General features: G+C 36.9%; 2 protein-coding genes across 2 annotated transcripts; one reads left to right on the top strand and one right to left on the bottom strand.

Moving 5' to 3' along the window:
* Positions 1-492: 492 nt before the first annotated feature.
* On the bottom strand, positions 493-1,344 carry dj-1beta. The gene is made up of 3 exons (XM_017145002.3): positions 1,185-1,344; positions 810-1,129; positions 493-756 (listed from the first exon to the last, which is right to left on the bottom strand). Exons 1-3 carry the CDS (start codon positions 1,320-1,322, stop codon positions 603-605), a joined length of 612 nt encoding a protein of 203 aa, XP_017000491.2. The 5' UTR covers positions 1,323-1,344; the 3' UTR covers positions 493-602.
* Positions 1,345-1,837: 493 nt separating this feature from the next.
* Positions 1,838-24,685, top strand: wts (serine/threonine-protein kinase warts). The gene is made up of 8 exons (XM_017145068.3): positions 1,838-2,155; positions 9,812-10,794; positions 18,875-21,155; positions 21,219-21,339; positions 22,005-22,120; positions 22,188-22,266; positions 22,328-22,523; positions 22,964-24,685. The coding sequence occupies exons 2-8, from the start codon at positions 10,672-10,674 to the stop codon at positions 23,363-23,365; spliced, it is 3,318 nt and encodes a 1,105-aa protein (XP_017000557.2). The 5' UTR covers positions 1,838-2,155; positions 9,812-10,671; the 3' UTR covers positions 23,366-24,685.
* The last annotated feature ends 442 nt before the right edge of the window (positions 24,686-25,127 follow it).

The following is a 25,127-nucleotide window of genomic DNA, read 5'->3' on the forward strand; positions in this document are numbered from 1 at the left end:
CGTTGACGGTTATCGGGTAAATCTCACCTTTGGGCGTTAGTGGGGGTGCGAACCACGGTTCGGAGCTGGGGTGGGTATAGCGGGGACTGGAACCTAGTAGGGGGATTCCTTAAAGAAATTAAATGCTATTTGTACTTCTCTTAATAAAAACTCTTTTTTAATCCAAAACTTGATTTCTAACTGTTTTTATACACTAATTTTAGGTAAAAATTACCATTTTAAAAATTATATTACTTTTAAACCAAATCGCTATATCACATATACAGTTCCCTTATGTGAATTATTGCTTATTTTACAAACCTAAAATTAAACCTAGTTATAAATTGTACTTCCATTTAAACGTATTTTACACTAAAAATTACCATTTCTATAAAATATATAAGATCAAATTGTAAGCTTATTTAATTGCACAAAATTAAATTAAAGATTCCTTTTGAAAACCAATAAAAACTTGATTCCATTTTAGATTTAAAAACTATTCTTTTTTTTGCATTAATTTGCTCAAAGTAGTTTTAATTCAGTTCTTGATTTCATCAATTGTTCGGAACAACTGGTATGACAGTTCTTTAATAAATATTAACCGAGAATCTCCATTTGTGACCTTAATAGGCTATCAAAAGACCCTTGGCGACCTCCTGGGCTTTTTCTTTGCCCGCCAATTCCTCGGAAATTTTAAGAGCAAATTCATAGGCGGTTCCAGGACCTCGACTAGTAATGAGATTACCATCCTTCACCACGTTCTTGTCATCCACATAGCTAAAAGAGGAGATATTAATATAATATAAAAAATTTCTATAAATATTAAATACCTGTATTTATCCACTAGCTGGGGTTTCATCGAGGGATACGAAGTGAGGGACTTTCCCGAGGCGATTCCATGTTTGGCCAAAACGGTGGGCGCGGCACAAATAGCGGCGATGAGACCTCCATTCGATTCCTGGTTCTTCAGAATGTCCCCGACCAATGAGGACTCTCCCATGGCATTGGAACCGCCCAATCCTCCGGGCAAAACCACAACATCGAACTTATCCCCGGAAACTTTGGCCAACGAAGTGTCGGGAAGAATTTGGACGTCCCTCGAGCACTTTACCGCCTCCGCATCGTTCAACCCGGCAACGGTGACCTTGATCTATGAGAACATATAGTAAGATATATCGAATTTAGCAGGTAAAGTATAGAACTACCCCCGCACGACGCAAAACATCGGCGGCTATGATAAACTCCATTTCCTCTGCCCCGGGGGCCAAAATAACCAGCGCACTTTTCGACATTTTAACAAAATTACAAAAGTTCCTAGAAATTAAGGGAAAACCGAAAACCATATATATTTATATATATATATACGAACTAGTTCCACCATTCGACGGTGAATGGTGAGCGACGAATCCGACGTAGCCTCCCTGGGTGGCGGCTCATTTGAATCTGATGAATAATGAATTATTATAATTATAGCGCTAATTATATTTATATAATATATATTTTAAATATTTATTTAACCTAGATTTAATTTATTAAATAAATTAATAGTTACAATCATTGAATCACTATTTTTATTTTTTGTAAATATTTAATAAGTATTTTGAAGTTATTAATTAAATAACGTTTATAAATATTTTCAACTTGATAATATGTAAAAATATAAAGTAATCATCATAATCATATATTCTTTAATTTTTTAGATAATAATAATATGAAAATCGCAATTCGTCAATTAGACAAACATCGATACGTTTCCATCGACTTTGCCTCATCTCTAATCTAGCACGATATATTAACGCAACTATGAGCATATCATATCGATTAACTCCTCAATTTGGACCAACATTTTTAATTGAACTTTTTGAGATTTTTTAGGGAAAAATGTTCATCTGGCAACACCGCAGATTCGGTTCGGCCAGCGCTGTAAAAATTATGTATAAAATCAATTTATGCAAACGCGCATCGAAAATGTCCGGAAAACGCGATTAATCGCAGGCGAAAAGTGAAAAACCCGAATCGCGAGTGAGAAAAGTGGGAAAGCAACAACAAATACCTGCGATTTGTCAACAAAACGCAGGGAAAAAAGGGGGAAAAGGAAACGCGAGAACAAAGAGGCGAAAAGCGAGGAAATTGCGTGGAAAACCCGAGGAAAAGTGGAAAACGCGAAGGAGCCAAGGTAAAGGCGGAAAATGCCTGGTGAAAATGCAACGTTTGCAGCTGGAATTTGCGTATTTTCCAGTCCAAAAAAATGCAATATCTGATCTGTTGAATGTGCGACTGTGTGTGCGTGTGTCCCAGTGCGTGTGTGCATATGCCAGTGTGTGCGTGCATTTCCAATTGTCTGTGTGGAAAAGCGAGGAAAATTGCACGGAAAAACGCACAAAAAGCAATCAAAAATGTGCGGAAAAGTGCCTGAAAACGAAATGCGAAATACACACACAAATGCAACAGGCCTGTATTTACATATTTCGCTCTCGCTCTCTCGTGGAATAACTACGTGTGTGTGTGTGTGCTTGTGTGGGGGAGAGCGAGGGAGAGAAAGAGAGAGAGCCAGAGGTTGCTACACAAATCGGATTAAATTCTTCTATCTTCCGTCTCCCTCCCACCACTGGTATCTGTGAAAAACTATTAATCTCAAGAAAAAATATTAAACTTAATTCCAGTGTAAATTGGAATTCCTTTCGTTTATCCAACGACATTAGGCAAGGTCAATTTATGGCCGGAATTTTTGTGGAGTTTTTCAGCTTTTCCTTAAACATTTTCCAACCTCTGCTAAGTGGAAGGTATAGATTTAAAAAAAATAATATTACAAAAAACCACCACCAAATTTAAATGCAATTGAACAAATACTTGTTTGAAAAATTATAAAATGAAAAAATACAAAAAATGAAATTATAACTAAGAATATAAAAAACCTTGAAACGATATAACTATATTTTCAATTTTCAAATGTAAATAACAATATTTACAATTTCCCGTGCTATTCTTAATCACAAATCTAAACCTTTTTTAAGCACTTGACAAATTAATGTAATCATAATCATCTTTCTTTTATATTTACTTTTAAAAAAGATACGAATTTATAACCAATTTTTTTTTTTTTAAATATTATGGTTTCTAAAAAGTTTCCTGCGTAAATTCTTATAGGCAATGCCCTCTGCAATCGAAATCTTGCTTAAAAACTTGACAAATGAATGTAATCATAATCGTATTCTTTTTGTTACTTTTAAAAAAGATACAAATTTATAACCGAATTTTTTTAAGCAAACACCATGGGTACTCCAGAATTCTCTGCGTAAATCCCTATAGGCAATGCCCTCTGTAACCAAGGAAAAGAGCAACTTTGTGACAATATAGGCAACCGTGGGCAGCAGCTGCCTCCGATTTCCATATGAACAGGCGCTCAAACGGCAAACATAAATATGGGGAAAAATCCACGAGAGCAGCAACAAAGTAAATGTAAATACGAAAGATGCAAAATGCGAAATGTGGCACAAGTAACTGCAGTGCAAGCCATTGTAATTTGTAATTAGAGGCAGCGCCGCCACTTCAATGTCAGTGCGACAATAATTTCTCAGGCGGCTTATTTGTGCTGGCGAAAAAGCAAAAAGCTAAAGCACAAAGCAAGAAACAAAAGGGGGCGTGGGGGTTTCGAGACCTCCTCCTTTTGTGAAGTCAGCGTGTCGGCATGCCAGCCAAAAATTCATAAACTTAATTGCAACTTTAAAGGCCGGATGATATGCAAAATGTCTGTGTCACAGGTTATTACAATTTTCATATTTTTCGGTGGCTAAAATACAGTTTTATTCATGCTTAAACTTCATTTGGCTAATTTTTTCTAGGGTTAGATTTGTAGATCTCAAAATTGGTCCTTCAAGTTAAGATGTTTAAAATATTTCAATGGAGTTTTCGGTTTAATACACAATATAATTAAATATTCAATAGAATATTTTTGGTCCTTCAAGATTAGATTTTTGAAATATTTTCATGAAGTTTTTGATTTAAAATACAAATTTATTAAGTATTTAATAGGAAATTGAATTTAAATTGTACTTTGTAAAATATTTAGTTTTCTTTTTCCATCTATTTGTTTAAAAATAAATATTTTAAATAGTTTGGAAAAAAATTTCGAAATTTTATATATTTCCAGATGTTTGGCCATTCCAAATATTGGAATAGAATTTTGAGTTGCAGGTTAAATATTTTCATTAACATACAAATCAGTGCTGCCATCACTCAGCTTAAAAAACCGGACAGAAAAGCCAAAAAAAAACAGGGAAAAAGAGGACAAAAAAATTTAAAAAAGGACAAAAAAAGGACAAAAGTAAATGCGCCTCCATTTTTCTGTTTTTACCAATGGGTGATATATTTACTTAATATAAATGGATTTTATATTAAATTCAATTATGTAATGATCTATTGCGCCCGACTCACATCCTTCTTCGTTTGATCATTTTACCATGGTCAATTTTTGTGCGTATACGTAATAATCTAAAATATTAAAATAATAAAAGCATTTCAAGTAACTATATTGGTAATACAAAAAAATTCAATATCTGCGTCAAACCCGAATAAGAGTCGTTCAAATATGAAATTTTTTTCTGACAAAAAGCTGAGAGTAAAAATTGAGAACTTTTTAAAGTGTTTTCCTCTTTTTTTTTTGCTACAGAAAAAATCGTACTATAAAGAAAGTCCATTGACTGCATTACATCTCTTTGATAATTTGTAAAAAGAATTATTTTTAAAGTGCCGAACTGTAAGAATAATGGTTAAAACGGCGTTTTAGCATATAAAAGCAGGTTTATACACTTTTGACTAGCAAAAAGAACACTCAAACCCTTATCTTTGAAAAAAGGACAGATTTCCGGATAGGGGATGTTTGAATTTTTTTCCGGATAAAGTCGTTAAAAAAAGGACAGATCTGTCCGGAAAGAGAACAAAATGGCAGCACTGATACAAATATAAATTTAAAAAATTCTAGGTAAAATCAATAGAAACAATAGTTTATTACCATTAAATACGGTCTTTCCTATCTGTGGAATCAACCATTCCTACACTTTCAAATATTTGCCCTATTATACGTTATATAATATATATATATAATATATATGTATATCAGCTATCGCCAATTGAAATTCCAAATATTTCCAATCGAATGTTTATAAAACTCGCTATATATCTCAGCCATATAAACAAGCCCACAAAAGTTGCAACCAACCAAGAAAAAAAAGAGCTTGACCAATCTGGTAACAAAAAAAACTCCTCCCAAATGTGCAAAATGTTGTTGTCTTTACTACAACTTATGCTACTATTGTTGTTGTTGCAGTTGTTGCTATTGTCAAAAAAGAAAAAAACCAGCAAACAGCGGCGTCATCGTCAGCGAAGCTGGAAAATCGTTGGGATTCCATTCACATTCCAGCATGCAATTCGCATTGGATTATGTGAGCGTGTTGTTGCTGTTTTTATATTTTTATTTTTATTTTTGTTGTTGCTGCCGTGTACTCTTGCCTCTGCCGACGTTGACGGCAACTGCGACGGCGGCAGAATGGAACAGGTGAGGCTCCATTGGCGTTGATCGTGTGCATTCCACAAAGCACACAGATACACATACACACTTGAAAAGCAGAGAGCAGGGCAATAAATACCAATACAGTGGGGCTGTTTTTGCTGTTGTTGTTGTTTGCTTTTTAAAAGTAAATGAACGATAAAACAAGAAAAGGAAGAGAGGGGGTGGAGGGGAGAGGAAGAGGAATGTGGAGAATCAAGGAATACCCTGCAAAAAGGATTATTAATTAAAAATATAAATAAAAAATATAAAACAAAAAAAAAAAAAAATAATTACAAATATTTCTTGTTTTTTAAAAACAAAATTAAAAACTGTAATAGGGTTTTATTTTACTGATAAAATCGAACTTTATATAAAAGCTTTTATTTAATTAAACTATCCCAAATTTCAAATAATCCACTTTTCAAAAATATTTGTTAAATAATTTATGTTTTTCGGGATATGAAATTGTTTTAATTTAATTTTAATTATAGAAATAGAACGTTTAAAAAATAATCCAATTGGTTTTGGCCAATTGATCTTTTTGATTGTGGAGTATAATATACTGGAATACTATGAAAACATTTTTTAAAATTTCAGGAAAAGGGTTAGTCTGTTGTGGGTGTTTGTTGATCAGCAGCCTCTCTCTGAAAAACCCCCCTGGAATTTTCCCCACCCCCTTTTTCGCCACTGTAGGCTGCAATGCAAGTCGAGCGACGTCGACGACGAAAATGCAATTTAGCTCGTTTTTCTTGCTTGCTTCGATTCCCCCACTCGCCGTCCCTGCCCCACCCCCTTTTTACCCCCCTACACATTTGAAACACGCCTCTGCCTGTGTGTGTGTGTGTGTGTAAGAGAGTGGATGAAAAAAGGGAAAACGAAACGAAAACAGAGAGAGCAAAAGCAGAGGAAAAGCAACAAAACAGCAGCCGCCGACCCGCCCCCTTTTTTCCGCCTGCTGCTTCCCCCTTTTTCCGCCTCTTTTCCTCCTCTCTCTGCTTCTTCTTCGTCTTTGCCGCTGTGGAATGCGCATTTTTGCAATAATAATCAGCAACTAATACTATTTTTATCTTCTGCCCTGACGCGTCGCACACTTCTTTGCCTGTCCGTGTGTGTGAGAGTGTACATGAGTGTTTGCCCCCTGCAGCGTGTTTCTCTCTCTCGCCGCCCCTGTGGCCCCCTTCTCGCCATCTCTTCTTCTCTCGATTGATCTCTTTTGGAGGCCCCGTAATTTCCTCGGGATTTTCTGGAGATCTGTGATCTTTTTTAAAGAAAATCAGATTTCTGATAAATTGGTAAAAATATTAGTATATTTTTAATATTTAAAACTTTTTAATCAAAAAAGAAAGTATTCCGAAAATATGTTAGATTCTTCTATTTTCCAACCTAGTATTATAATTATCTGCCTTGACAACGTAATAAAAAATACTTTAGATAGTTATTCCCTAAGGTAGATACAACTTCAAATAAACCCTTGCTTAGACAGTGTAATTCTCAGGCGATTAAACACCTCCTTTCCAAGTGTCAAAATAAACACAATCTTGAAAAAATAAATAATAAATCCTAGTTTGCGAAAGTGATTAGAGATAGTATCTGAGAATATCGCGTTACACAACCATAAAAATTCTTACGACTTGAATTAGAATTGTCCCTTTACTTAAGGTATTTTGTTTAATTTTGTTAGATTTTTTCAATGCCTCAATTAAAGCTAAATGCGAAATTCTGCCCAAGCGAAAATGAGAAATAAAATCCATTTAGATATAAAGCGGCACTCGCTCTTTTATGTGGAGGCACAACTTTGGACGCAATTAAACAATTAAAAATTCCAATAGCGTGGCCGCTTAATAACGCATCAAAATCAAAATATTCCTGCCGAGTGGGAGTGAGATGGCAATGTAGGGAAAGAGATGGAGGATCGCAAGTGAATTAGTTATTTGGATTGTTAATTAGTTATTGAATACACAGTACACACACTCGATTGTTTATTTGCGCAAAAATACTGGGCGGTATGCGTGGAATGCGAAAATTTCCCAACTTGGCACCAAAACAAAAATACATATATATATGTAGATAGTTATATATCCACCAGGGCCGATCTCTGTTGACATTCGGATTTGGCGCGTGGGGCTGCGAGACGTTTACCCACCCAAGATCTATATGTTCCCCCGGCTTGTTATCATCTATGTCTCGTGTACACAACCCCGGCAAAATTCACATTCCTTGGCAAAAAGCTAATAGAATAGAATTAAAGTAAAGAAAACAACAACTTTTGTCAACAGAATAATTAAAACTCATATTTTTCTCTGCTTTTATGTTCGAGTGAATTTACAGGGCAATCAAAATGTTGTTTGCAGATCAAGGCACCGAGAGTCAGTCGTGTTTGAATGTTGACAGATGCCTATGGTTCATTATCTCTAGATATATATGCATACATATGTGAGTGCGGCGCGGAATGTCAACTATTTAGTGTGCCAACTTTATGGCAAAATTGCGAAATTGGTTATTAATGGAGCCATTAATATGGAAGCAATGTTATTCTAGAGGCCAGACAATTTGTAAAATATTTGAAGGGATCTTGAAAACTTGTATATGATGTATCTAGGGCTCTGAACATGTATTATTCATCACAATATAATTCCATTAGCATTATAAACAAACAAATAAGAAAACACTTGGAATAGGAGTCGATTTACTATATCAAATAAATCCCATATGAACAGTTGGTTTTACTACGAGTCACCCACAGAAAAAATATAGGATATCTGTATTCATTAAATCAAAAACTTTTTTTGATTTTAGAAATTTAGCGGTTTCTGTTATAAAAAGAATATGAATCTTTATAAAAAACTACACAGAAACCACACAATTCGATTTTCTACTTTATTTTATATCAATAAAAAGCCGATATGATTAATGTGAAATTTATGATTCAAACAGATCAACTTGATATTTTATCATTTCATATTGATAATTTATCAAATCAATCCTGTTTTAAAATACCCAATTTAGTTTTTTTTTTCGATTGACAATTATTGTAAATTAACATAAATATACTCTATAAAAAATATTAAATAAACGTGTACATATCAATTTGATCTTGTGTTAATTTCTGCAGGGTATTAACCGCTTCGATCACTAGATCTCTACCCCTTCTTCGTTGCGTTTCCTTCCTCATTTGCACTTGGCACAAATTCGGCGAAATTCCGTGTTTGTTTACATATCTATCTGTCGATGGCTATTTCATAGTCAGGTGCGCACGCCACGCCCTCCGCCCCCCGACTCCCCTCTATATAGTGTGAACTTAATGGTTCGTCATAAAAATGGGTTTGTATTTGCGTTGCCGTTGCCTTTTTGGTGTGGGGGATTTTTTTTACATTTTCCCAGAATTCGAAACATGACATAAGAGCATAATTTATGAACACCCCTGCCACCTGAATTTCTTACTGTTTTCTTTTTTCTTTGCCCTCGATCAGTTGCAACTTGGTGGCGAACCCGAAAATCACTGGCAAAAGGCGTGAAAATCATGCAAAAGAAAAAAGCACTTCCTCCACAAGTTGCGATGGTCATTACGAACAATGAGTGTGGATTTTCCGGGAGCTCTTTAAGACCCCCCTTATTCAGTGACTCACGTCTCTGGCATTCAAATGGGCCGACAAACCCATCAACAGGGCCAAGATAGTGCTGAGTATTTGGACTTTTTTGGCTGACGAAATAGCTGTAGTTTTATAGAGAGTCACTAATGGAATGGATTGAAATGAATATCGTACAAAAAATTTAAAAGAATCTATCAATTTCAATTTAATACTATTTAAGAATTCGCGCATCTACCTATGCAACTACACCTTAAAAAAAAATGATATGAAACGATGATCGATTTTAAGTTTTGTGGTATCGATTTTAACTTGATATGCTCGAAAACGTAAAATCGATATTTAGGTAATATCAATTTTACATTAAAAAGGTATATCTTTTTTAAAATGCTTGATTTGATCTTACATTATTTAATATCAATTTTAGCAGTATTTCATGGTTAAAACGATTTATTTTGGGTTCCTCGTAAATGTTTACTAATGATAGATATGTTGCTATTGCTCTTATTTTTTCCTAGTAAATACTTGAAACCACTCTAATTAAGTTCATTCTGTCTGAGCCTAAAAACTTCTGTGTGGGTTTTTTTTAATGAATGGGTCACTTTGAAACCTTGTTTCGCATATAGCGTGTGACAATGTTCGTTTGATAAATTTTCTCATCCAATTCCCTCCGTCTTTTTTTTTCGTCTATTTTCAGCTCCAAGTTGGCCGCCATCGATTCGTGCGTAGGATCAATTAAAATTCCGTGAGGCCGAGGAATCAAATCAAATTAAAAATCAACTAATATTTTGATATTCAAATATTCAAATGAAATTCATTCATCGCCTGGGACTTTTATTCGGATCTGCCAACTATTTTCGAATTTGAATTGTGTCTGTGCTGCGGTTTAGCGCAGAATCTGTGATAAAGCAGAAATGTACAAAGAATACGAAAGATCAGAAATCGGAAAAAAAATTCAAAATACAAATAAAATGTGAGGCGGAGAAATATTTACATGCAAAATGTTGAGAGAAGTTTTTTGTTATAATGCAAATGTGAAGTGGAAGAATTCCCGGCAGCCCGACGCGAGTGATAAATAATCCGACGACAAACAAAAGAGCAGAAGCCTACACGGCGAGAAAGAGCAGAGTGCAAACACATTTATCTTTATTGAGAGCAACAATATCAAGATCGAGATAATAAAGCATCGTAAACCTTCGCATGCCTTCGCGCGACTAAGTAGTTCATTATAAAGTCTCGCCACAAATAATCAAATGCAAAAAAGTGCCTTCCCAGCCGAGGAAATTCAACAAAGCAAAAGCTGAAGCTACAGCAAAGGCAAAAGCAAACAAATCACAAATCGAGTGGTATAATCTATGTATTTACGTGTATTTTATACAAAACATCCAATTAAATAATAAAAACAAGAGAGCAGCCAACAAAGCCGCTGAAATATTTATTTAATTTAAATCTCTGGCCGCCGATGTGCCCCAGTGTGTGTGTGCTGTGTAAGTGTGTGCGTGTCGAGCATTTTTTGTGATATGAGTGCTAAATATCACAGGGCGAAGAAGCAGCATTATGCATCCAGCGGGCGAAAAAAGGGGCGGTCGCCCCAATGATAAATACACAGCGGAAGCCCTCGAGAGCATCAAGCAGGACCTAACCCGATTCGAAGTACAAAATAACCATAGGAATAATCAGGTGAGGATATTAAAATATTATTACTAAGATAAGGTAAATCTCATTTTTAAGTTGAAATTATAAATTTCTTTGAATTCTTCTCGGTTAACTAACTGCGAATTCTTCACAAATTTTTTCAGAGGTAAATATAACTTTATTAACATATTTCTCAGAAAATTCTTCAGCATTTTTGAAACTGCAGCGTATACTACTAGAAACACTCCGATATTCTTCTGTTCATAGATATCCTACAAATAGGAATATAAAAACAAATGTGGTATAAATTTGCATGGATTTGTTAGTTCGCGTTTTGAATCAGATCGTAGATTTTATCAAATGATGAATGGGTTGATTTAAGAAAATCTTCATTCAGCAAAAAAAGTATTTCATATGGTAAACAGAAAACGAGATATGCAAACTTAGATCAAAGATAGACGATTACTGAGGTTATAACATATTTATGAAGTTTTTTAAGAATTCAGAGGGGAAGTAGGTAAATATTTGCTTTAAGTGATAATAGTCAGAATAGACATATTATTTGTTTTAAAATAACAGAAAACCCTATCTATCCCAGCTTTTCTTTGTTTTCACCCAAAATACGTAGAACTAATCATGGATTGAGGAATTTCCACCGCTGACTCACTTAAAATGGTTAATTCAAGCCAAAGAACAGGCTTAAGGAATTTAAATAAACCGTTTAGCTCCATGCCACTCAACATATCTTAGTTAAGCTCGGTTTAGCCCCGTCTCATTCCACTTAAGAACGTCTTAGCTCACGCGTGGAAGTTATGCCATTAAAAACGCTTATCACTGGTTTTTATAGTCGGTCGACAAATGATGCGACAACCAAGACACAAAAGGAGGAGACACGACAACTAATAAAAAAGCTAACAGCCAGATAAAATGCAAGCCACAAAAGCTCTAACATTGAAAAAGAGATATATTTTCTAAAGCGTGGGTGATTTTTGAGGTGAGACTGGGAAAGCGCTGCTAACTAGTAAATGCTCTTGATTTTATGCTTTTTATTGGGTTATCTTTAAGTGTTTGTTGGTTATAAAACTGAATTTATGTCAACATATATTACTTGGATATTCATTCAGTCAAACTTTCATATTTTTACAGAGAATTAATTAAGTTAAAATTTAAGTTTCGTCCTCAAATCTAAAATTCATTTTATTTTCATTATTTAATTGTCAAGAAATTTTATAAAATACATAAATGACATAGTTTAGCCTAAAACTAAAGATCTCATCTGCTCAGAATAACGTAGGTTTTTTTTTAGAAACTGGCACGAGCCGCATATTTTTCACCTGCGCACGCGATTTTCAACAAGGTCAGTGGGTGGGTGGCTGGTTGGATGGTCAGTTGTGGCAGCAACAGCAACAGGAGTTGGCAATTAGCTTTGGTCAAAAGGAAAATAACTAGACGAGCTATTTATAAACCAAAACACAGTGACAGGGGAAGGGGGATACAAAATTAATGAACTGGCAAGCAAAATGCAATTGACCTTCTGCCTTCCGAGTGGGTGGATGGGTGGCGACGCGCTGGCAGACAAAGTGACCAGCGGAAGAGGGACAGAAGATCAGCTACACAGAAAGAAAAAAACCAATTAAGCAATTATATTTGCGCTGGAAAAAAAATAAAAACATCGGATGGTTAAAAATATCTAAATAATAGAAGTTCTGCAACATAATTCAACAATTAGAAAAATAATAGGATGATCTGAAATAAAATAATAAGTAAGAAATATTAAAAACGATTACTTTGCGAGTAATTTATTACTTTCATATTATGTTTTGACTATAATATATACAAATCATCAAATGGATCATCATATTGTGTAATATAGTTTTTTCCTGTGTAGGGAGATCAAAATGAGAGCACACACACGAGACGATCTTTAAAGCTCTGAAGTGTGCGTACACGCGATCGCCCTGGATTCTTGGCATTGACGTCACACTCTGAACTCAACCGATCAGATCGGAATATATACGCTTGTATATTCCAACCCAATTGATGAGTGGGTTGCTATTGATTTCAATGAATGCCGAAAATTCCCCAAAAAATTTGGGCGAAAAAGGGGGGGCAATGACTAATGGTCGAGTTGGTCTTGCACGATCGGTTAAAGATTTCAGCACCAACTCTGTGCAATTAGCCAAGCAACGGGCAATAATCATTTATTAACTGGTTGCTCGCTCTCCACAATCAGAAATCTGAAATCAGGAGTTAGATACAGTGCGTAACAAGTGTGTAAGGAGGGTATACTTGAAACCTAAACTACTGTAAATATTCAGAAAAACAAATTTTATTTCATATCAATATAATAAGGAGCCGATATGATTAATGTCAAAGTTATGATTCAAGCTTATCAACTTGATATTTCATCATTTCATAAAAGTTATATTTTAGTTTTTGAACAAATTTTGTAATAACTTGATCTTTAAAATGTATTAAATTAACCTGCACATATAAATCTGATCTTGTGTCAATTTTTTATCTGTGTAGTTTAAATTCAATAATTTTTCATAATATTAAAATATTATAAGTTATCTCATAATATTTAAATATTTTTTTTATATCATCTTTCTATTTCAATTACCATTTCCCCAAAACTGAAAACTACTTCATAATAACACCTTTCCTATTATATTAAAAAAGTAATAACGCTCCAAAGAATTGCTCACTAAAATGACTTATTTATGGCTATTTATATGATCTTTGAAAGTATGAATCTTTTCAATAATTCACCAGCACATCCCATAACTGGATATTTTTGATGACTAAGCCATTTCGATGACTGCTCTCCTGTCAGCATTCCATTTTTAAGCCACTATTAAATATTTCAATCGTTTGCAGTGCCTAAAGTTCTGAAACGGGCTTTAAAAAAAAGAAATAAATGCCCATGAGCTGGTGTGCAGAAAGGAGTTTTGCAGAGGGGGCAGGACATAAAAATTCTTAAATATTATCTGACGGGTCATCAATTTAAAGTTTTACGATCTCCACTTGCCAGCTACTGTTTGCTGCGACTGTAAATTATGTTTCGGGCTCTTTGGATTCGCATTCGGATGAGGATTCGGAGAGAAATTCCAGAGTCTTCGGGTGAGCAGAAGCAGAAGGGGGAAGATTTCTCTTAATCCAGCCGATGGGCGTGCTCAGGTTTTTGGCCATAAAATATATGCTTTGCTGTTGGCTAATTGTTATGACTGCGGCCAGTTTGGACAGGCCAATTTAATGCTGCAATTGCTGTGCCATTGGCATTGGCTTTTGGTCGTCGGGCTTTTCGGTTTTGGCCAACTTTCGCCTGCCGCCTGACTTTTCGGCCTACGCCTTTTCTTAAACACTGGAGCACAATGGCCCGGCTAATTGGTCATGCTGAGCGCTAAATACCAGAAACCCATAATCTCCTCATATATGGCTCATATGTTTGGAATACTCCATTGCGAGGGGGTTTTTTTAAGTCCATATGTGGGCAGTGCATGTCAGAGCGATAAACGATAGACGATAAATAAGTTCAAAATTTATGCACAGCCCGATCAACACTTTCAGCGACCATGTTCACGCCTACACAAACGAATTTTACATTTAAAAGAAGATACCAATCGCTTTGATACCTCTTAAAAAGTAATTAACGCTTTTTTCCTTTTAAATATAATAATAAAACTTGCAATAATGTTCAAATAACGTTAACGCTACGCTTAACATTAAAATTTAAATTGTAATACAATAATGTCTCGATATTTCGATAGTTTTGGGTGTCCAGTAGGGCGGTCCACATTTGTATGGAAATTTTTAAGGTCCTACTCTCACCCGCCTATACGGTGCTCATTGTGGTATTTAAAGTATACCAAATGAAAATTTTGGAAAAAATCGTGTTTTAGGGTCTGCGATTTGGCTTCAAAGTTTATCACCCATACGCCCTGTTGCCTTCGATCAAAAAGTTTTTCTAATCAAGGTGGCATAGATTTCAACAATTTAGTTGATGTTTTGCTCTCCTTTTTTTACCAATTATTCCACCGAAATTCATAATTTGACAAGACATGAAATGGTAGAACGATTTTTTTCGACCGAATTTGAGCTGTTATACGTGTCGTATGAGTAATTTTTAAGCAAACTTTGAGAACGTTTCGCAAGGTCTAAATCACGAAAAAAGAATTTTGTATTTTTACATACATTTTTTGCCTACTTTAATATACCATGTGAGGGGGTGACAATATAATTTAATTTTTTGGACCGCCCTAGTGTCCACATTCTTTTTAAATGTTTTATTATAATATTTTTTTCGAATCTTAAAAAATTGTAAAAACAGTTTAGAAGACCTTAAGGTAATATGTGGCCAAAAACTCCAGAAATATGGATTAGTAATAAGTACCTCAAAGTCCATTGTATAATTTAAAAACTTTTCTTTAGCGACATTTTAGCCGGTTAGCTACCAACAAAACGCCTCTTGAAATTCATATTGCTCCCGCTATAAATATCCATATCAATAATGGTTGGGCCACGAGTATGCTAAAGAAATTAATTAAAATAACAAACGCTGATAATAAATAAAAATCCAAAAGGTAAAAAGGCGGCAAATAAACAAGACGCCAACGCATTTAACAGTGAGCCAAATGCCATTACAATAAAAATTAAAATAATCCATAAATAATTTAGTAAACAAAACGAAGCAATCGATTTGTGGAAAGGGAGGTCCAAACTTTGACAATACCAATTCAGGGTCTATCCCATCCATATGAAATCTGACATATTTGGTGTTGTTATGGCCCCGCGTACACATGTAATCCCAATTTTAGTTTTGGTGCGAATTTGGCTATTTATAAAGAGTGTGGGCACAGTGAGTGCAAAAAATGTGCGTTAAATGAAGATGTCTTGGAAATGGTATTCCCAATAAAATGATCTCGAATTCAATTGTATTAATTTTCGTATCGATTTCAATAATTCTAAGAAATAAATTATTTAAAAATATATTAGGCTCAATTTTTTGTATCGACTTTTTCATTAATTCTAATTTTTTTTTCAAATTTACCAAAGATATAAACCAATTTAAATGTAAAGTACTTATGGGCGCTTCCAATTGAAATGTAATTTTTGTAAATATTGCAGGGCATTAAAATACTTTTCTCTGTCACTGTTGTCTGCAAACATTTTTATGGGGGACACATTTCATTTCGAGCGAAATGGAATTCCTCGGGGTGCAATTTTCAACTAATTTGCCTGATTTTCGTGCGAAAAATTTGTTGAACCTGTCGGTGGGTCGTCGCTTTCGCCCGATTTTCTTTATTCTTTCGCTCAGTGCTTTAGCTATTTTTCTCAGGAATTTTCACCTAAATATATGCATGGAAGTGTGTGTGTCTTTATCGTATATAGTACAGACATATCCAATATACATCAGCAGAAGCAATCGCCCAAAAAAAGAATGTGTGTTGCCGCTAATAATAACAAAAGACAAACAGACACACGCATAGCCGCCAAGTACAAACACAAACAAAAATCGGCGTGCGGCAGAATGTTTGGCTATATCTCAAAAACACGGAATAGATCGTTGGAAAACGTAACATTTTAAACCTACAACATTAGTAGTTTTTAATAATATACTTTTGTAAATTAATATTTTAAATTAATTTGCTTTTTTCATCATAGCTAGTCTTCCCTATACTTACATTTTTACACAAATATTTTAACGTTGCCAAGAATTTCTAATTTTGATGTATTTAGTTGGCTTTTGGCTCATTGCGATTCTTGAGACACGCCAAGAATTCTCGGTTTTCCCCTTTCCCAACTTTATACTATGTATAGATTAATATAGTTTGATCCCAGGTAATATAATGTGTCAAGTTCAAGGGTATAAGGGCAGTGGATATGATAATATAGTCCTTTAAAAAAATGTGACCCCGACTTGCACTTTTGGAACCAGAACTAGCACACTTCTCTAAATAAATTTTATAGTGATGTAGTCCTGAAAAGTTGTGACATCGGTATCTATAAATTTGCAAACAAGTTTTAGTTTTTAGATTAACAATTTTTAAAAATTACTTAGATAGCTGGTGACCCAAATCTGTATTATTTGTCCTGTAATTCATATCGTATTGATAAATAATTCTTTTTTTGAAACCAATATGTTTTCTCCAGTTCTGGCATACATTTCTGTTCTTTCGTAATCCAAAAATTCTTTTGACCTTGCCATCTTAATCGCTTTGCAAATTGCATTGACGACCGCAAAGCAAAGGAGCTTAAGTGGATTAGCGAAAGTGTTTCGGCAATTCTACGTTTCTTATTCCCCTTCACCCTTAAGTCACCCGGTAAATCCAATTTATTTTATTTCAAAAAATTTAGCAATGCCAATTTGCGTGGGCGACAGTTTTTTTGTTGGTCTTCTTGTTGCACTTGCTGATTTAGTGAGCCCATTGGCTTTCGCTAATTTGCCGTAAATTGGCTTTCATGTAAGAAGACTGCCAAGAGGAATGGGGACTCGGGATTCGGGGGTCTTGAAGACCAACCCCCCCAAAGAGCGACGCACAGTCTGCTGGGGGTCTTTGTCGGGTTTCGCTTGGTTCGCGTCCTTGGTTTTAATTTGATTCCCATTAAAATCGCGACATATAGAATGGGCGAAATTCCCCGAATAAAATTAGACCAATTTAGCATCATAAAAAGAAAATATATACAATCACAATATTCATTAAGCTGCACAATCCACCAAAAATCATAACCAAAATGTTGTAAAAATATATTATTGAAAAAAGTGTTGTGTATAAAGTTAAAATCACTTTAGTAATTTCTTTCCAAACCGGTTCCAGTTTTTGTATTTTACACGTCTTGTTATCTTATTATGCGTCAATGTTATAATTTATTTTAATTGCAATAAGGTACAAGTTTAATGTTCTGGTGATTATTTATTAATGTAAAATGTCCTAATTGAAATTAATTATGAAATAAAGATAAGTATATCAGAATGTCATGATTTTGATTGCTTTTGATCTATTTAAAATATAAATTATTTAGATCATAAAGAATTCGCGTTCGTATATCGTACATCGCATAAAAATTCCCATCACGTTGCCATCTCTAAAAGAAAGAGAGCAAAGAGAGTGGGGCATTCAAAGTCATAAAATCGAGGATCAGTCACAAAAGGGCAAAAGATTGTTGGTGAGAGGGGGAAGGGGGTGGAGAGGAGGAATGGTATCAAAAGAACGCGTAAAACGAGTAGCTGACAAGAAGAGAGAAAGAGAGCCACAAAGAACAAACAAATGAGTGGGAGCGAGATGGGAGCAAGGGCAACCTTCAATGCAAGTGTATTTGTTCTTGTGTTTTGGAGCGCATCTGGCAGCCGGCTCTTCTTCTTCCTGCTCCCCATTCTTCTCCCCACCCTCTCTTGCGATCGCCCTATCTCGCTCGCTCTCCCTGCCTGCGCCTGACTTTTAGGAATTTCACGACGATGGGAAGAATTTGATTTCGTTGCTTTGGTCGCCTCATTTCTTAGGTCTTTTGTTTTAGCCTTCGATTCGCTTGTTGTGGCTCATTGTTTTTGTTTTTTGTATTTTGTATGCTCGTCTTTTGTTTAGTTTTTGATACTTTTTTCAGTGCAGGAATGTCGATTGGACATGGGCGTAGGAAAAAGGATTTAGAGGGGGGTTTAGATGATTAATAATGGAAACATGGGTTCTGTTTAATATAGGATACGAGTGAATCATATCAAAAATATTCTTATTTTTATCATCATTATTATATGGAAACATCATCATATAAAAAATATTCTTATCAAATCATTTAAAATAATTCAATTAATATCATTTGCAGTTGTTGTACATATTTCAAAATGTAAAAAAAGCGTGTAATTCAAAAAGATTATTATTCCATAAAATTTTTTTATTTTTGTTTAACAAAACTACTCTCACGACATGGATTACACAGTAACTTTAAGGGTCCTAAAAAATTAATAATAACTAATTTTTTATATTAATCTATAAAAATTATTAGATCATATTATATGTATATATGATTTATTAGTGATTTAAAGTCTAGTAATTCTGTCGCAAGTATTCAGCTTTTCTAACCTTAATTCTAATCTACCGATTTAACTAATCCTTCGTTTTATTTCTTCCAGAATTACACACCTCTGCGATATACGGCGGCCAACGGACGCAACGATGCACTTACTCCGGACTATCACCACGCCAAGCCGCCGATGGAGCCGCCGCCCTCGGCCTCTCCCTCGCCGGACGTGGTCATCCCGCCGCCGCCCGCCATCGTAGGAGGTCAACCGCTCGTCGGCCAGGGTTCCATATCCGTATCGGGAGTATCTTCCATGGGCGTGGTGGCCAATGGGCGTGGGACCAAGATGATGACCACGTTGATGCCGAACAAACTGATTCGGAAACCCAGCATCGAAAGGGACACGGCGAGCAGTCACTACTTGCGATGCAGTCCCGCCTTGGATTCCGGGGCAGGAAGTTCGCGATCCGACAGCCCCCATTCGCACCACACCCACCAGCCGAGCGTGAGGACGGTGGGGAATCCGGGAGGAGGTGGTGGTGGATTCTCCCCCTCGCCAAGTGGCTTCAGTGAGGTTGCTCCACCGGCGCCACCGCCACGGAATCCCACCAGCGCCTCCAGTGCGGCCACGCCCCCGCCGGTGCCGGTGCCGCCCACCAGCCAGGCGTACGTGAAGCGTCGATCGCCGGGCCTGAACAACCGCCCGCCGGCGATAGCTCCACCCACTAGCAGCCAGCGGGGCAACTCACCTGTAATCACCAATCAGAATGGGATGAAGAACTCGCAGCAGCAACAGTTGACGCAGCAGCTCAAGTCACTGAATTTGTATCCTGGCGGGGGAAGCGGTTCAGTGGTGGTGGAGCCACCACCGCCTTACTTAGGAGGAGGAGGAGGAGCACCACCGCCACCACCACCCAGTTATACCGCCTCCATGCAATCGCGGCAATCGCCCACGCAATCCCAGCAGTCGGACTATAGGAAATCCCCGAGCAGCGGGATCTACTCGGCCACCTCGGCGGGATCACCGAGTCCCATTACGGTCTCCCTGCCGCCGGCGCCACTGGCGAAGCCCCAGCCACGGGTTTATCAAGCCCGGAGTCAGCAGCCCATCATCATGCAGAGTGTGAAGAGCACGCAGGTCCAGAAGCCAGTGCTCCAAACGGCCGTGGCTCCGCAATCTCCCTCGAGTGCCTCGGCGAGCAATTCGCCGGTTCATGTGCTAACCGCACCACCGTCGTATCCACAGAAATCCGCAGCAGTGGTGCAGCAGCAACAGCAGGCGGCAGCGCAGCAGCAGCATCAGCAGCAGCAACATCAGCAATCCAAACCACCCACGCCCACGACACCTCCTTTGGTGGGTCTAAATAGCAAGGCCACTGGAGTCTGCCTGGAGCCACCTTCCTATGCCAAGAGCATGCAGGCCAAGGCGGCCACGATGGTGCCACAGCAGCAGGTACAACAGGTGCAGCAGCAACAGCAGCAACACCACCAGCAGCAGCAGCAACTTCAGGCCTTAAGAGTCCTCCAAGCTCAGGCTCAAAGGGAACGCGATCAGAGGGAGCGAGAACGGGATCAGCAGAAGCTAACCAATGGCAATCCCAGCAGGCAGTTGCCGCCACCACCCCCTTATCAAAGTAACAACAACAGTAGCGATATGAAGCCACCCAGCAGCTGCAACAACAACAACATACAGATAAGCAACAGCAATTTGGCCACCACACCGCCCATACCGCCCGCTAAATACAATAATAATACAGGGGCCAATAGTTCCGGTGGCAGCAATGGATCCACCAGCACCACTGCCTCCTCATCGACGGCGGCGACGTCGGCGTCCTCCTGCAAGAAGATCAAGCATGCCTCGCCCATCCCCGAACGCAAGAAGATCTCCAAGGAGAAGGAGGAGGAGCGCAAGGAGTTCCGCATCCGGCAGTATTCCCCGCAAGCCTTCAAGTTCTTCATGGAGCAGCATATCGAGAATGTGATCAAGTCCTATCGCCAGCGAACGTATCGCAAAAATCAGCTGGAGAAGGAAATGCTCAAGGTGGGGCTGCCGGATCAAACGCAAATTGAGATGAGGAAAATGCTGAACCAAAAGGAGAGCAACTACATTCGGCTAAAGCGCGCCAAAATGGACAAGAGCATGTTTATGAAACTGAAACCGATTGGAGTGGGTGCCTTTGGTGAGGTGACGCTGGTGCGCAAGATCGACACCTCCAATCATTTGTATGCGATGAAAACCCTGCGAAAAGCCGATGTCCTGAAGCGGAATCAAGTGGCCCATGTGAAGGCCGAAAGGGATATCCTGGCGGAAGCCGATAACAATTGGGTCGTCAAGTTGTACTACAGTTTTCAGGACAAGGACAATCTGTACTTTGTGATGGACTACATACCAGGTGAGAGGGATTTGTTTACTTGTCACATATGGAAAGACTAACCGAGTTATGTGCTCTCCACAGGGGGCGATCTGATGTCGCTGCTCATTAAACTGGGCATTTTCGAGGAGGAACTGGCCAGATTCTACATCGCCGAGGTCACCTGCGCCGTGGACAGCGTCCACAAAATGGGCTTCATTCATAGGTAAAAGAGAAATTTAAAAATAGCTTAAAATGTCAATATAAAATGTAAAATGTCCATTTGATATTCTAATGGTACTAAAAAATGTTAATTTGACATTAAAAAGATGAAGCAATATAAACGATAATAACACATTTGTTACATTTAATATTTTAATTTTTTTTTAGCTAAATGAAAACGCAACTTCTTTAGACCACTAAAAAAAATAATCAATATCAATTTGATATTAGTATGCATTCTTATAATATCAATTCATAATACTAAAAAAGTTAATGTGACTTTAAAAAGGTGAAGCAATATGGGATATAATAACACATATGTTGCATTTAATATTTTAATTTTTTTTATCGAAATGATAACGCAAATTCTTTAGACAACAAAAAGTTAATATTCACTTATTTAGCAATATTAAATTAATAATTGTAAGATCGATTTTTTATAAGAGTAATATCAAATTTATATTTAAACCTATAAACTAATTGCTGGTTAATATACCGACCAGACTTAGAAATATATAAATGGTATAGAGTTTAAATATCAAAATGTCTTACTCCAAAATGTTCCTTAATATACATAAATAGTATAGAGTTTAAATATTAGAATGCCTTACTCAAATGATTCTTATACTTGTAGTACACATAATTCATTTATTTTTTATCCTCCTACAGAGACATCAAGCCTGACAACATACTCATCGACAGAGACGGACACATAAAGCTCACCGATTTTGGCCTGTGCACGGGATTCCGATGGACGCACAACTCAAAGTACTACCAGGAGAATGGTGAGGATCGTTGGGTTAATATGAATACGAATAAAATCTTCTAATAATATTATTCAAATTCGAATAGGCAATCACTCGCGTCAGGACTCGATGGAACCCTGGGAGGAATACTCGGAGAACGGACCCAAGCCCACTGTGCTGGAGAGGTGAGTTTCGTACACTTAATTAATATGGAAAGCCATTAATAAAAGTATGCCGAACTCGCAGGCGACGGATGCGCGATCACCAAAGAGTCCTAGCCCACTCGCTGGTGGGCACACCGAACTACATAGCTCCCGAGGTTCTGGAGAGGAGTGGCTATACGCAGCTGTGTGATTACTGGAGCGTGGGCGTCATTCTCTACGAGATGCTGGTGGGTCAGCCGCCCTTCCTGGCCAACAGTCCGCTGGAAACGCAACAAAAGGTGTGATATCAATTACTATACTACTGATAAAAAGAAATTGACAAGAGATCAGTTTGATATGTACTGGTTAAATTGATATTTTTTAAAGATCAAGTTATTCATATCATTTTGATATGAATAAAGATTATGTTTGTCTTATTTTACATTATTTGCTCAAGAAATACTTCATTTAAAATTTTATATGATATGATATAATATCATTTTGATATGTTTATGGCTTTTATTTGACATGAATTCAGATTGATATGTGCTGGTAAATTTGATATTTTTTAAAGATCAAGTTATGGATATCATTTTAATATTAATAAAGATTAAATTTGTTCACAAAATACTTCACTTGGTATTTTATATGATACGATATAATATTATTTTGATATGTTAGAATTCTTTTTCTGTTTACTATATATTTCAAAATAAAAAATAATATTCTTATATTTTAGGTCATCAACTGGGAAAAAACGCTGCATATACCGCCACAGGCCGAGTTATCGCGGGATGCCACGGATTTGATAAGGAGACTCTGCGCGGCGGCCGACAAGCGGCTGGGTAAAAGCGTGGACGAGGTCAAGGGTCACGACTTCTTCAAGGGCATCGACTTTGCGGACATGCGCAAGCAGAAGGCGCCCTACATACCGGAAATCAAACATCCAACGGACACTTCCAACTTTGATCCCGTCGATCCGGAGAAGCTGCGCTCGAACGACTCCAACATGAGCAGCGGCGATGATATCGATCTGAATGACAGGCCCTTCCATGGATTTTTCGAATTTACCTTTAGACGATTCTTCGACGACAAACAGCCGCCGGATATGACGGATGATCAGGCGCCGGTTTACGTCTGAGCCCCAACATCCCACCCCCAAAATCATTGTTAGTCAAATAGTCACAAAAAAGAGGGGAGAGAAATTATCATCGAGTGGGTTTTTGGTTTTTGTAAAGAATTCGCGTGACTATAGAATGAAACTATATATATTATATAAATTATAGGAGAAAGTAGCGAAGGAAACTGCGCATATACATACAAATATATATATATATACATATATGCCCGAGGGCATGAACTGAATAAATTTAAAACGGAACAGAATAGAGATGAAAGAAAATGGGAAGAGCGAGTCAGGACCTTGGACTTTTAAATTGAATATATAGTATATCCTTCTACCTTACACCATAACTATTTAAATTGTTAGGGAAACAAAGAGGGACCAACTGGAAAATTGAACATTTCTGGTGCTCAAAGCAAAAGAAAACGCCTTAAAAACGAGACGAGATCGCGAATTTACCCAATCCCTCCTCTCCATTTTTCCGCCTCCAATCCGATGGCCGGATTTCAATTCAGCAGGCTGGTTAAATGCCGGCCATCCCACAACGTTCCATTCGGAATTTGAGATTGAGAGGTGCGCGATGGAGAAACGGAGACCAAAAGTCGCACGGCAGCGATATAAGCGGGTCTTATAAGCCTAATCTAAATCTAACCTAGAGGAACTGGACCAAAATCTCTGTGTCCTTCTACCCAATCCATCTATCACTGCTCTTTAAATGTGACCTCCCCAACCCCCCCAAAAAAAAGAACAAATCTTAGACCTAACCTATGTGAAAATATCTAGCAATGTTAGACCAACTTGTTGAATGCCAAATCAAATTGTTTAGCCCACACACACATAAGAAATGTGAGGAAATTCAACACTTATTCTCTGATAGCAAACGGAAAACACAGAAAAACGATATATGAGGAGAGCTAAGGAAATTGTAATCTTTTTAATGTAATTTTGTAAAGAAGAACGTTAATTGTAATCTAAGCTAAAGTTGTGTAGCGCCCTAAGATGTTTTTTAGTTTATAGACCGCTAACCGTAATCTAGTTTAATTCCTAACATTTAAGCGAGAGTACATCAATTCTTTGTTTGTCGTAGGTTCGTTGGAAAGAGCTTAACGGGAAACGATTTGTTTTTCTATTTAATTAGCTGCAGTTTGTATGTGCGTGTGTTTTTATTATGAATATATATATATATATATCGAGCTAAATATATATAAATTGAACCTATTTTAAATGTGAGAAGAGATCGAGCTAATTGAAAGAACTACAAACCAACTCTGTGTGCCTTGGCCAATTAGTTTACTAAAGCAAATTAATAAATGGAAAAGAAAATTTATACAAAAAACCGTTTAAAATGTATTCTTTATTGGGATATTTTGTAATTTATCACTTTAGCGAATATATTATTTATATAATTATTTAATCTTCTCAGACTTTTTTTCCATTTTTATACCCGTTACTCGGAGAGTAAAAGAGTATACAGCTAGAAGGAAGCGTTTCCGACCCCATAAAGTATATATATTCTTGTACTTTGAAATTAACCAATTTTGTATTCAAAATTTATCAAACTAAAAAGGGTAATTCTGTGAGCTAAATTGAATATATATTATACGATCGAAAATATCTCATGCTTCGTCGTATAAAATTATAATAAAACCCTCTAAAAGGGTATAAAAGCTTGTTGAGATTATCAAAATGTTCATTCCACAAAATATACGTTTATTTGTGAACTGCCGCATTGCGATAAGCGGCCACGAAACATTGGTAATAAAAAATCCAGAGCTCATGG

The sequence above is a fragment of the Drosophila takahashii genome, chromosome 3R (genome assembly GCF_030179915.1).
Source record: "Drosophila takahashii strain IR98-3 E-12201 chromosome 3R, DtakHiC1v2, whole genome shotgun sequence".
NCBI lineage: Eukaryota > Metazoa > Arthropoda > Insecta > Diptera > Drosophilidae > Drosophila > Drosophila takahashii.

Bases quoted from the DNA above. Each gene is read 5' to 3' on its own strand.
- dj-1beta (XM_017145002.3), bottom strand. From the start codon at position 1,322: ATGGTTTTCGGTTTTCCCTTAATTTCTAGGAACTTTTGTAATTTTGTT. The intron at 1,130-1,184 runs GTAGTTCTATAC...ATGTTCTCATAG, and splicing joins ATGTTTTGCGTCGTGCGGGG to ATCAAGGTCACCGTTGCCGG. The intron at 757-809 runs GTATTTAATATT...CTCCTCTTTTAG, and splicing joins CAGCTAGTGGATAAATACAG to CTATGTGGATGACAAGAACG.
- wts (XM_017145068.3), top strand. From the start codon at position 10,672: ATGCATCCAGCGGGCGAAAAAAGGGGCGGTCGCCCCAATGATAAATAC. The intron at 10,795-18,874 runs GTGAGGATATTA...TATTTCTTCCAG, and splicing joins ATAACCATAGGAATAATCAG to AATTACACACCTCTGCGATA. The intron at 21,156-21,218 runs GTGAGAGGGATT...TGCTCTCCACAG, and splicing joins TGTGATGGACTACATACCAG to GGGGCGATCTGATGTCGCTG.